This window comes from Pseudochaenichthys georgianus, chromosome 22 (genome assembly GCF_902827115.2).
Source record: "Pseudochaenichthys georgianus chromosome 22, fPseGeo1.2, whole genome shotgun sequence".
Taxonomy (NCBI): Eukaryota; Metazoa; Chordata; class Actinopteri; order Perciformes; family Channichthyidae; genus Pseudochaenichthys; species Pseudochaenichthys georgianus.
Genome location: NC_047524.1, coordinates 1,814,437 through 1,828,146, shown reverse-complemented (window position 1 = coordinate 1,828,146; position 13,710 = coordinate 1,814,437). Strand labels below are relative to the sequence as shown.

At 40.9% G+C, this 13,710-nt stretch overlaps 1 protein-coding gene across 1 annotated transcript in view; it reads left to right on the top strand.

Moving 5' to 3' along the window:
- The window catches only part of map4k5 (mitogen-activated protein kinase kinase kinase kinase 5), a 62,620-nt gene that overhangs the window by 2,260 nt on the left and 46,650 nt on the right, over positions 1–13,710 (top strand). The window contains exon 2 of the mRNA XM_034110831.2: positions 1,198–1,433. Within this exon, the coding sequence (XP_033966722.1) occupies positions 1,326–1,433 (108 nt within the window). The 5' untranslated portion in view covers positions 1,198–1,325. The remainder of the gene's footprint in view (positions 1–1,197; positions 1,434–13,710) is intronic.

Genomic DNA, 13,710 nt, shown 5'->3' with positions numbered 1-13,710 from the left:
TTACTCGTGGATGGGGCTCCAGAGCTACTGGAAAGACAGTCGAACCCGGTGCATTCCTCCGTCTGAATGTGGTGCACTTTTGCTAAATGTTTAGACAAATTGCTCGTGTTACCGCCCTCACATGCTAAACTCTTATTGCACTATTGGCAACGAGCATTGTCCACATCGAGACGGGTAACATTTAACCACACCTTGGAGCGCTTCTCTCCGCCATCCCCGCCGTGTGTTGCTGCATGTAGCAGCCGCGTGTGTGTGTAAACTGCCCCGCCCCCTCGCACACATTCCTCATTCACACCAACGGTGTTTCAGGGCCGGTTCCGAGCTGGAGCTTGAAAAGCACCAGGTTTTCCTGTTCACACCGCAGCGGAGCAGCCTCTTAGCTCCGGAATCCGGTTCGTTTCAAGCACCAAAAAATTGTCTGGCCAGAGCAAAAGCACCGCATACGTCACGCTTACGTCATGACGCAATGACGCAGCACCAGTCGGACTCTGAGCGGTGTGAAAAGAGCCGAAGCTAAACCGAAGAACCGGTTCTGAACCTGAAAAGCTCTAGCACGGAGCTTGAACCGGAGTTGCGTTGGTGTGAATGAGGTAACAGACGGGGGAGAGAGATCGCGTCTGGATTGGAAAGATCGAAAATACATCATAGACGCATTTGTTTGTCTTTTTGCATATTAGAAACGAGTTAGCGACACTAAGACTGCGATATAATGTTTATGTAGCAATAACACGTGACATATCTTTTTGAAATGTCTCCGGTACCGATAAAAAGACCGATAACGTTGGAGCTTAACGGCGCGTAAAACACACGTGATGACGTCACCAACGAATCGACGACTGAATTAGTTGGCAACTAATTTGGTAATCGATTAAGTCGATTAGTCGTTGCACCCCTAATAAGCAGTAAAAGTTCAATGTTTTACTTACAACGTCCATGATGTCCATAGCACAGTATCGTATCATCTTGTTTAGTATGTAAAACAAGAATCTGTACATTGTTTCCAGCTGTCGAATATATGTATTGAAGTAAAAAGTACATTATTTGCCTCTGAGATGTAATGAAAATTAAAGTGGCATACAAAGGAAATCCTCAATCACCTCAAAATGGTGCTAAAATACATGTTTTTGGTTACTTTCCACCTTTTTTAATGTCGAGGTTTTCTTAACACTTTTCCACCAAACCTTGTCTCTGCTTCAGGACATGGAGCACGGAGGAGGACCGCCTGAGTCTCAGTGATTAACTCATACATTCAGGACTTCCATCAAACCCCATCGGCCTCAGATTGGATTAACTCAATGTGAAGCAGCGTCTGGTGGAAAGCGAGCATGGATATCTACCCCCGGCCCAGCGGAGAGATCCAGAGGAGGAACCCTCAGCACGACTTCGAGCTCCTCCAGAGGGTGGGCAGCGGCACGTATGGAGACGTCTACAAGGTACAGAGAAGTCGTTAGAGCTGCCGATATGTGGCTTTAACGTCACGCGACTAATCGGCTTCATAAGAGCGCTGTTTGTTTTCAGCCGTGATAACATGTGGCGAACACATTTGGCAGTAGCTGTTGAACGAGAGCCAGGTTTCTGCATGCTTTGTTACAGCCTTCTGCAGCTATACTTATTATTAGCAGGATAAACTGCAGTTGACAGCACATAAGAGTTGGATTCATACTCATCTGACAAAACTGTCCCATGAAAAAGTTAATTAAGAGTGAGATATAACACAATTATTAGTTGATCCAAAGCAAATGGAGCTGCAATGAAAGGTAATAAGCAACAGAAATGTCTTTAAATGCTGTTTCGAGTCTCTCAAACCTGGAGATTTGCTGTGTATCTCTGTTTTATATCATATAACATTGAATATATTTAGCTTTTAGACAAAACAACACATTTAAAGACCTCACCTTTAACATTTGAAGTACGATGGACATCTTTTAACTTTTTCGGACATTTTATACACTAAACTAGAGTGATTGATATTAAAATGAATCGTCCCGCTGCCTTAAAAAATAAATAAATACACATTATTTACTCAGTCAAATGCCAAACCTTTGCTGGTTCCAGCTTAAAAATAAAACCACTTCTCTGGTCACGCATGACAGGAAATTAACTATTTGTGTTTTGGACTGCGGGTCACGCACAAGGAATTGTCTCTATCTTTTGAAATGTTATAAACATTAGTGAATATTAGGGCTGAAACATTTGGAGTGAATGTGTAATCAATAGGGGTGTAACGGTTCACAAACATTTCGGTTCGGTACGTACCTCGGTTTTTAGGTCACGGTTCGGTTCGGTACGTTTTCGGTACAGCAGAAAAAATGATCACAAAACATAACATATATTTTTAATTATTATTAAACTGTGAATAATGTATTCACTCAAATAAATACAAAATATAATAAAATAAACATTAAGGTGCAGCATTTCAATGAACTGAAATAATCTGTATTTGAACTTTACTGTACTAGTACTCACAAAACATAAAATATTAGTTTTGGGTTTTTAATTATTATTAAACTGTGAATATTCACTCAAATAAATATAAAATATAATGAAATAAACATTAATTTCGGTACGTGTACCGTTACACCCCTAGTAATCAAGATTATTTTTGGACTGATATTGCAATTGCTATATGAGTCACGATATTGGAGGTAATTAGCATTTCCATTGTATAATCATTGTGACACTTGTCAGCTTTGCAGGATCAACATTTTAGAAGGTGTTTTGACACAGGCAGTCTTTCACACATCTTGTACCATTTGTATAGTAAGTGCGATATCAATTAAATTCCCATAAACCGTTTACACTTATCTGTTTAGCAAGAATTAAGTCGGCAGATTATTATATTATAAAGAATAGTTCTAGTTGTTTCCCTCGTTGTGCAAGCTGCATTACAGGTAATTAAATACTTTCCTGAACCCGTTTGACTGAGAGATTAACAGTGACTGCTTGTACCTGCTTGCCCTTTTTACCCACAAAACTTACTGTTTTTGTCCCAATTCTTCTTAGTATAAAAAAGCAGGATAAAAGCATGGATATGTGGTTGGTTGGAATGGTTGCAGGAAGGACAATCAATACTGTATATACCGTACTTGTTGGACTATAAAGCGCACCTGCATATAAGCCGCAGCAGCTAAATTGTCCGTCTGTCTTGCTCTCGTTCTGTCTCTCGGTTCCACTTTTACTTTGGCGCGCTACCCGTCTCACTCTTTTCCGGCCTCCAGCTTTTCCTGCTGGAGCCCGCCGCTTAAAGGTGGCGGGCGCGGACCGGTCATAGAGCCCATAGGGTTAAAGGTGGTTAATTTTACCTGTAAAATCCATAGATGTAGGAGGTTCCCTAGTGGCCGTTAGCGGTACAAAATAAATGGGGGGGAAAAGTCGCGGCTTATAGTGCGAAAAGTACGGTAGTCAATGTGAGGTAAAGTGTGTCGCCAAGGTAACCGGTTCAAACTCAAAGTGGCGATGAGGTCTTAAAATGTATGGGAAGGGTCTTAAAAGGTCTTACATCTGCCTTCAGGTCTGCATATTCAGAGAGGAAATAGACTGTATTTATTTGATCCTTCAGGTGGTTTCATCACATTATTTTGAGGTTACTAACTCAGATGAAATTGAGTCAGTTTCGCTCTCAGACAGGAACATGTGCAATCGGTCAAAGGTCAAACAAGCAGACGGTGCTGCCAGAAACTGGACTGACCCAGAGTTTAAATGTTTCTGGTGTAAAGGAAAAAACAATCTTTGACTCACAGCAGCTCAAATGTTTCCAAACTCTGCACACAAAAAAAATTAGCAGTTTGTTTGCGACTGGTTAATGTCCAACGAATATTGTTTTATTGCAATTTGTTTAAAACTGACGCAGTTTTAGAAGAAATTGTATTTATGAGAGGCTTTTTTTACATTCTGCTATTTTGCTAGTCATCTTCTGGTGACAAGAAGATAGTGAGTATCCGTTATTGACTAAGGCTGCAAACAAAAGTCAACCAAAATTAGCTAAAGCAGAATATTTGGTATTTGCTTCATGTTGGCTTTTGGACTCCACAACGCTCTGAAGTATTTGGAAATATGTGAAACGAACCCTACTACTACCCACACTACTGGAATCTAAAGCTTCCAATAGAGCAATACTGATCGCAAAAGTCTCATCTTTATCTACCAATAAGATAACACAAATAATGGCAATTTAAACGGAGAAGTTAGAGTATAATGAAAAAATGTGCACCTTGTTTGACAATATATAACAAGAAATATGTATCCGTGTTTCCGCCAGACCAGGGCTGAGAGGGCGTCCGCCCCGAGAGCGATACTGTCTTTTTACGTTAGTGAGCCGGATCATTTGGCTCGGCTCTCTTAACGCGCCGGCTGTTTCGGCTCTGGTGCTTCATCGCGTCCAAATCGCACACGTTCCGTGTTGTCCTGTAGCAGGCACCGCCGATGTCGGGGAAACGATCTTTTTCCTTTTCGTTATTTCTCGCGATTAAAAACTCTTGATCTTCTCTCGAATTATTAATATTTTTGGACGCCCTCGGCTGGAGTTCAGGGTGTCCCGAGCTCAAATTACGGCAAGACGTCCCCCTGGCAGAAACACCGATATGTATATTACAATATATGGAGTTGTGTATTATTATTATTAGTGATGATGTAATTGCTGAAAATTATATCTATGGTTAAATATTAGCCAAAAAGTAAGTTATACAAGAATGTTGCTCGAATGGGTAAAATTATTCGTTGATCAAAAGAAAATACAACGGCAATGAAAAATAGTTGGCAACTGTTTTGTTAATGGATTTATTAAACATAATGGATTTATTCCGCCTCTTAAATCTGGATTTTTGTGTCTTTTCTCTGTTTCAAATCATATTAAATTAAATGGAATATTTTTGGGTTATGGACTAAAAAAACAAGACATCTAAAGACTTATAGAAACTACAATTGAAATGATTCACTAATTATTGACATTTTACAGTCTCAATCAAAATTCATTTGCAGTTATCGATTAATTAATTTATCCAAACGTCAAACATTGGCTTGGTGTGCCAGGTCCTCAGGTCATACACGAGTATATATGTTTTTTATTGTATAAAATATCTTTGGGCTTTGGACTCTGGGTCATACATACACAAAGGACTAGAAGATGTCCCTGTAGAAAACTAAATCTTCCCAGCTTTCAAATGTTGTCAACAAATTATAATAATAATAGTTAGGGGAGGCTGTGGGTTAGTGCGTTGGTGTTCGGATCATGGGAGCACAGGTTCAAACCCCACTAAATTAATACAGAACAAGATAAAACCTCTACAGTGTTAAAATAAAACAATTTAAAAAAGACTTTTAAAATGTAATTGGACGTCAAAGTACCATACGCACTTAGCTGAACAACACGCTGTATCTACTGTGTGTCGGCTGCAGAATTGTGTTGTTTATGCATCTGCCACAGTCGAGTGGAGTCTGATCTGATGATAGTTCATGCTGTCACGGTCCCTCTCCACACAAAGCCTCTGTGCAGCCCCCCCCCCCCCCAGCAGACCACCGGAGGAATGCAGCGCCTGGTATTCTGCAGCCGCTCGCAGGCGGAGGCTGAAATCTGATCGGCCCTGTCCAAACACGCGTTGTGAGAGTGTGTTCAGGAGCATCTCAGAGGGAGGAGAGTGGTCTTATGGCAGGGGTGTCCAAACTTTTTTCACCGAGGGCCACTTACAGAAACATATACGAAGGGCTTGGCTACTCACTAGAGGTTATCGCCTCATAAGTTCAGTTATAAATTAGCAAAATCAATCAACTGTAGGTCCATGATGCTCGTGAGTGTTGGCAGCTCATCCCTTACAACAGAAGCCTCAGTGTGATTATAATGAGGAGAAATAGGAACCGTGTATTTCAAGCTTGTAAATAAGTCATTGGGCTTTTTTCTTATCAACTAAGATATGTTAGAAAATGTTTCCAACTTGAATTGACCGAATTTATTTGAAAAGTGGGCTCATTAACACATGGTATATTGTTATATTTAAGAAGTACAATACAAGATAAGCACAAGTTTCATTTATACTTTGTGAATTTGCTGAGGGCCGATTCAAAATGGTCCGCGGGCCGCATTTGGCTCCCGGGCCGTAGTTTGGACACCCCTGTCTTATGGCCTGCTGGTCTCAGATGACTTTTAACGGGCACAGCATTCCTCACTTTGAGGATTTATTACAGCTGATTATACTCATTAGAACATCTTGTTTTGCTCTATTGGTCATAATGATTCTTTTGGTTATAATATCAGTGTTGGAAGTAGTGCAAAAATGCTGTTTTTAGCCTCTCAAATCCGAATATGTCTTGCTTTTGTTTGTTTATTTAACATAAAAGTGAATATCTTTGGCCATTTAAAGACTTCACTTTGGACTTTTTAGAAAACTAGGATGGACATTTTTCAATATCCTCACATTTTATACACCACAAGTTAGATACTAATAGTTTTCATTATCAATACATTTTTTAAATACTTTTAAGAATTACTCGTTTGCCTAGAACTACAGCAGTCCTAGTTTGGTTTTTAAAATGTGGGAAAATTGTGAAAAATGTCCATCCCAGGTTTTCAAATTCCTAGATAAAGCTTTAAATATCTCGCTATAGCACATCTCCATATTGAAGAGGCGGAAAACTGCATTTCGTGCCATTTTTGCAAATACGACGTATAACAGCAGCTTACCTTGGTTGCTGATTGGCTAATGGCTACTCAAGACAAAACATCGTTATGACATCATAAAGTGGCCAAAATCTGATCAGCTCATTTTCAGACAGGTTTTTATAGAAATGGATCAAAAAGAGAGAAAATCTTTTTTTCTGAAACTTTCAGAGTCTCTTTCCACAAAGGGGACACATGTTGATGTAGAAGAGACATGAAGAAGAGGGGACACATGTTGATGTAGAAGAGACGTGAAGAAGAGGGGACACATGTTGATGTAGAAGAGACGTGAAGAAGAGGGGACACATGTTGATGTGGAAGAGACGTGAAGAAGAGGGGACACATGTTGATGTGGAAGAGACATGTAGAAGAGGGGACACATGTTGATGTAGAAGAGACATGAAGAAGAGGGGACACATGTTGATGTAAAAGAGACATGAAGAAGAGGGGACACATGTTGATGTAGAAGAGACATGGAGAAGAGGGGACACATGTTGATGTAGAAGAGACATGAAGAAGAGTGGACACATGTTGATGTAGAAGAGACATGAAGAAGAGGGGACACATGTTGATGTAGAAGAGACATGGAGAAGAGGGGACACATGTTGATGTAGAAGAGACATGGAGAAGAGGGGACACATGTTGATGTAGAGGAGACATGGAGAAGAGGGGACACATGTTGATGTAGAAGAGACAGGAAGAAGAGGGGACACATGTTGATGTAGAAGAGACATGGAGAAGAGGGGACACATGTTGATGTAGAAGAGACATGAAGAAGAGGGGACACATGTTGATGTAGAAGAGACATGGAGAAGAGGGGACACATGTTGATGTAGAAGAGACATGAAGAAGAGGGGACACATGTTGATGTAGAAGAGACATGAAGAAGAGGGGACACATGTTGATGTAGAAGAGACATGGAGAAGAGGGGACACATGTTGATGTAGAAGAGACATGAAGAAGAGTGGACACATGTTGATGTAGAAGAGACATGAAGAAGAGGGGACACATGTTGATGTAGAAGAGACATGGAGAAGAGGGGACACATGTTGATGTAGAAGAGACATGGAGAAGAGGGGACACATGTTGATGTAGAGGAGACATGGAGAAGAGGGGACACATGTTGATGTAGAAGAGACAGGAAGAAGAGGGGACACATGTTGATGTAGAAGAGACATGGAGAAGAGGGGACACATGTTGATGTAGAAGAGACATGGAGATGAGGGGACACATGTTGATGTAGAAGAGACATGAAGAAGAGGGGACACATGTTGATGTAGAGGAGACATGGAGAAGAGGGGACACATGTTGATGTAGAAGAGACAGGAAGAAGAGGGGACACATGTTGATGTAGAAGAGACATGGAGAAGAGGGGACACGTGTTGATGTAGAAGAGACATGAAGAAGAGGATTTTGCATAATAGGTGACCTTTTTAAATTAGTACTTTTCAATAGTTTACTAATCATCATGTACCAGATTCTTATTATTCTCAACAAGAGAAGTAAGAGTGAGTAATGTAGTCAGTAATGTAGTGAGTAATGTAGGTGAGTGTACCGATACTAGTGTCAGTTAAATGACAAAAAAGGGAACCAATGAATCTTCCACCTTCAGTGTTAAAAGTTGTCAGTTTCTGCAGTTATACATCAGGCACAACTTTTCACTCTGACGATGTGATTCTGTGTAAGATTGTGTCTCTTTTCCGAGCTCTGTTCAATGCCAGAATGCTTCCTCCAATCGCAGGTTGCCTCGAGCCTTGAAGTTTTGTCTCACATATTTGAGCGGTAGCTGCAGAAACTTCCCCTTTCTGTATTTGTCTATTTCAGGAAATGCAAAGATAGCCACAGGTTGTAAGCAAGAATGTGGTCATCACTTAGACAGGGTTTAAGCAGAAGAATTACTTTTAAACCGTTTAAAGCTACACAAATATGCCGTAATCCCGTAGAAAACACGTTTTTACACAGGTTTTTTCTGATATTTGTGTTTGTGTGTATGCACTGTTTGTCAGCTGCAGAACGATCTGTCTCTGGGTGTGTTTCACTTCGGTTAAATGGATTCTTTGCGTCCCTCACTTACGTCGTTTCCCTGCGACTAGTCCCTCCACCAGGGAAGCAAGGAAACCACGAGAAGCAGGGAAGTTAGTTTTAAGAGCAATGGGACGTCCTTTCCTCCGGAGCGTCACGTGAAGCGACGTCCGTTTGTGATGACGCCGCACAGCTGATCGTCTGACAGCAGCCAGATCAGTGCATGCGCTGCATCGCCCAATCAGTGAGCGATACACAGTAAGGGGGCGGGGCGAGTGGTCTGGTAGTTCCTCGATTATCGCTCCTCCGTTATCACTACTCGATCCTCGCAAAAATAAGGCCACTGGGACGCTACTCAAGATGGCGCAGACAAATCAACTTCCGGTGAGCCCGAGGAGCGAGGAAATGAAAAATAAGAGAAGTGAAATGCACCCTGTGTGAGAAGCGGCAGCACATTCCCTGTGTTGAAAGGGTTTTATGGTTTCGGTTGATATAGCTATGCGTCCCATCACTTTAGGGATTAGGGAACATCCCGTCTCGACCTGGATTTATGTCAGTGCAGCCTACTTGGAGATGGAAAGTTCACAAAGTATGGATGTATAAAGCCTTCGAGATGTAGACGTTGGTGCAATATAATATTAAACTTTGAAGATGTTTCCGTTCAAATATACAGAAACAAAATGATTCCACTCTTCAGATTGACTGACTCTTTCATCATATACAAACAGGGATATTAAAGATTGATGTCGTCCAGCATGAGGTCTGGGGATGATGCCTGTTTAATCTGATTTAGGATTATGAGGTTTAAGCTTAAAGCGATCCTGATGGGGTACGTTAACCCATGTCAAACGGCAAGAGAGCTGCAGGAATGAGTCCTAAACCAAGAAACGCTTACTATTTTAGCACTTCCTGTTCCCTTGTGTTGACGTCAATGTGTTTGTGGTTGTTAGCCTGAAAGAAGGTCTGTGGTTAACACAAGAGAAGAGATTTTAAAGTGTTGTCCTACGACATAAAATACATCAGTAAATACCCCACTGGTGATTTGAAAAACTGTGGTTTCTAACAAGTGTCTAAATGAGACGACTAAATGTCATCACGTCCAACATTAGCCACCTTTAGCTTAGCGGTGGTGAAGTCATGTGATCGACCGTGCTGTAGTTCCTTTTTAGCCCAATGTTGGCCGCCTTTAGCTTAGCGGTGGTGACGTGAAGTCATGTGACCGTGCTGTAGTTCCTTTATAGCCCAACATTAGCCGCCTTTAGCTTAGCTCTGGTGAAGTCATGTGATCGACCGTGCTGTAGTTCCTTTTTAGCCCAATGTTGGCCGCCTTTAGCTTAGCGGTGGTGACGTGAAGTCATGTGACCGTGCTGTAGTTCCTTTATAGCCCAACATTAGCCGCCTTTAGCTTAGCGGTGGTGAAGTGAAGTCATGTGACCGTGCTGTAGTTCCTTTATAGCCCAACGTTAGCCGCCTTTAGCTTAGCGGTGGTGACGTGAAGTCATGTGACCGTGCTGTAGTTCCTTTATAGCCCAACATTAGCCGCCTTTAGCTTAGCGGTGGTAAAGTGAAGTCATGTGACCGTGCTGTAGTTCCTTTATAGCCCAACATTAGCCGCCTTTAGCTTAGCGGTGGTGACGTGAAGTCATGTGACCGTGCTGTAGTCAATCAATCAATCAATGTTTATTTATATAGCCCAATATCACAAATGTTACATTTGTCTCAGTGGTCTTCACAGTGTGTACAGAATATCAGTATGACAATACGACACCCTCTGTCCTTAGACCCTCACATCGTACAAGGAAAAACTTCCAAAGAAAACCCAGTTTAAAGGGAAAAATGGGAGAAACCTCAAGGAGAGCAGCAGAGGAGGGATCCCTCTCCCAGGACCGACACACGTGCAATAGATGACGTGTGTAAATTGAAAAGATAATACATTTGCAACATAGGTAGTCCAAATGTTTGGAAATGTATGTGTGTATAATAGGAAGATGAATCCACGAGGATATCCATCCAGGACCTATGATCCAGGACCACAGCCACGACTCAAGATCCAGCGCTCGCGATCCAGGACACAGGACCGCAGGATCATCTATGACTCCGGATCCCAGCGTATATAGACACCAAAGAGAAAGACATTTGGGGAAGCTGGGTTAATCGGAACATGAGAGTACACGGGTATAGACAGAGAGAAGGAAGAAGTAAGATGTCCCCCGACAAACTAAGCCTATATCAGCAAAACTAGGGGCTGAATCTAATCAGCCCTAACTATAAGCTTTATCAAAAAGGAAGGTCTTAAGCGCACTCTTAAAAACGGATAGGGTGTCTGCCGCCTGAACACAAACTGGAAGCTGATTCCACAAATGTGGAGCTTGATAAGAAAAGGCTCTGGCTCCCATTGTACTTTTAGAGATTCTAGGAACAACCAACAACCCTGCATTCTTGGAACGCAATGCCCTAGTAGGACAGTAGGGTATAATGAGTTCTTTAAGGTAAGATGGCGCCTGCCCATTAAGGGCTTTGTAGGCGAGAAGAAGAATTTTAAATTCTATCCTGTGTTCTATAGGGAGCCAGTGTAAGGCAGCCAGAACAGGAGTAATGTGGTCCCTTTTCCTAACTCTGGTTAGTACACGAGCCGCAGCATTTTGAATCAGCTGAAGCGACTTGATTGACTTCTTGGTACTCCCTGATAATAAAGAGTTACAATAATCCAGCCTAGAAGTAACAAATGCATGGACTAGTTTCTCTGCATCGTTTTGAGGCAAGATATGCCTGATTTTTGCAATGTTACGTAGATGGAAGTAGGCGGTCCTTGAAATTGATTTTATGTGGGCGTTAAAGGATAAATCCTGATCAAATATAACACCAAGATTCCTTACAGTCTCACTGGAGGCCAAATTAATGCCATCCATAGTTAGTATATCTTTAGATAATTTGTTTCGTAGATTCTTCGGGCCAAGTACAATAACTTCAGTTTTGGTCGTGTTTAACATCAAAAAGTTTAAGGTCATCCACGTTTTTAAGTCCTTAAGGCAGTCTTGAATTTTATTTAGATGATTAATTTCATCAGGCTTGATTGATAAATATAGTTGAGTATCATCCGCATAACAATGAAAGTTTACAGAATGATTCCTTATAATATTGCCTAACGGAAGCATATATAATGTGAACAAAATAGGTCCGAGCACTGAGCCCTGTGGCACTCCATGGCTAACTTTGGTTTGCGTGGAAGATTCATCGTTAACACGTACAAACTGAGAGCGTTCAGATAGATAGGACCTAAACCAGCCTAAAGCAGTTCCCTGTATGCCAACTAAGTGCTCTAGTCTTTGCAATAGGATATCATGGTCGATAGTATCAAATGCAGCACTGAGATCGAGCAAAACAAGAATAGAGACAAGTCCAGAGCTGTCTCTGTGCTATGATGTGTTCTAAAGCCAGACTGAAAATCTTCAAATAAATCATTGTTTTTTAAGTAATCACACAGCTGTTTTGCGACCGCTTTCTCAAGAATTTTTGAGAGGAACGGAAGATTAGAAATAGGTCTATAGTTGGCTAAAACCTCTGGATCGAGGTTGTGCTTTTTAAGAAGTGGTTTTATCACTGCTACTTTGAATGATTGTGGAACATAGCCTGATAATAAAGACATATTCATAATATTTAATAAAGAAGTGCTAATTAATGGAAAAACTTCCTTCAACAGCTTAGTTGGAATTGGGTCTAACATGCACGTTGATGGTTTAGAAGAGAGAATCATTGAATGTAATTGTTCAAGGTTAATGGCTGAAAAGCATTCTAGTTTACTATCTAGTGTAATATTAGAACTTACGATTCCGGGAGCTGTTGATAACACTATACTGGTCGAAGGCAAGAGGTCATTAATTTTGTTTCTAAGAGTAACAATTTTATCGTTAAAAAAGCACATAAAATCATTACTACTGAGTGCTATGGAAATAGAAGGCTCAATCGAGCTGTGGCTCTCTGTCAGCCTGGCTACAGTGCTGAAAAGAAATCTTGCATTATTCTTATTCTCATCTATTAATGAAGAGTAGTATGCTGCTCTCGCTTTACGCAGTGCTTTCTTATATTCATTGAGAGTAATATGCCAAATTAAATGAGATTCTTCAAGTTTAGTGGAACGCCATATCCTTTCAAGTTGTCTAGACTTTTGCTTTATTTTGCGGGTTTCGGCATTATGCCATGGAGCTAATCTATGTTGTTTTATTTTCTTCTTTTTCAAAGGAGCAACAGAGTCTAATTTTATTCGCAGCGCATCTATAGCACTATCAACGACATGATCAATTTGGGGTGGTGTACATTTTGTATAAGTTTCCTCCCCTACATGCAGACATGCTATCGAGTTAAGTATTGGTGGAATCTCTTCCTTGAATGTGGCTATAGCACTAACAGATAGGTTTCTGCTGCAAAAGCTTTTGACTAATGCTTTGTAGTCTAGTAACAGTACTTCAAAAGTTACTAAGAAATGGTCGGATAAAGCAGGATTATGCGGTTCGACTAATAGTTGCTCAATTTCAATACCATAAGTCAGAACAAGGTCGAGAGTGTGATTATAACAGTGGGTTGGTTTATTTACACTCTGACAGAAACCAACAGAATCTAATATAGAGTTAAATGCAACAGTAAGGCTATTTTTATCATCGTCAACATGAATATTAAAGTCACCTACGATAATTACTTTGTCTGTTTTAAGAACCAAAGTTGATAAAAACTCAGAGAATTCTGATAAGAATTCTGAATAAGGACCTGGTGCACGATACACTGTAACAAATAAGATTGGCTGCAAAGTTTTCCAGGTCGGATGCGTAAGACTAAAAACGAGGCTTTCAAAGGAGGTATAATTTAATTTTGGTTTAGTATTGATAAGTAAACTTGAGTCAAAGATTGCTGCAACTCCACCTCCTCGGCCCGTGCCTCGAGCAATATGAGTGTTGACATGGCTGGGTGGAGTGGCCTCATTTATGCTGACATATTCTTCATGTCTCAACCAAGTTTCAGCGAGACAGCATATATCAATATTATAA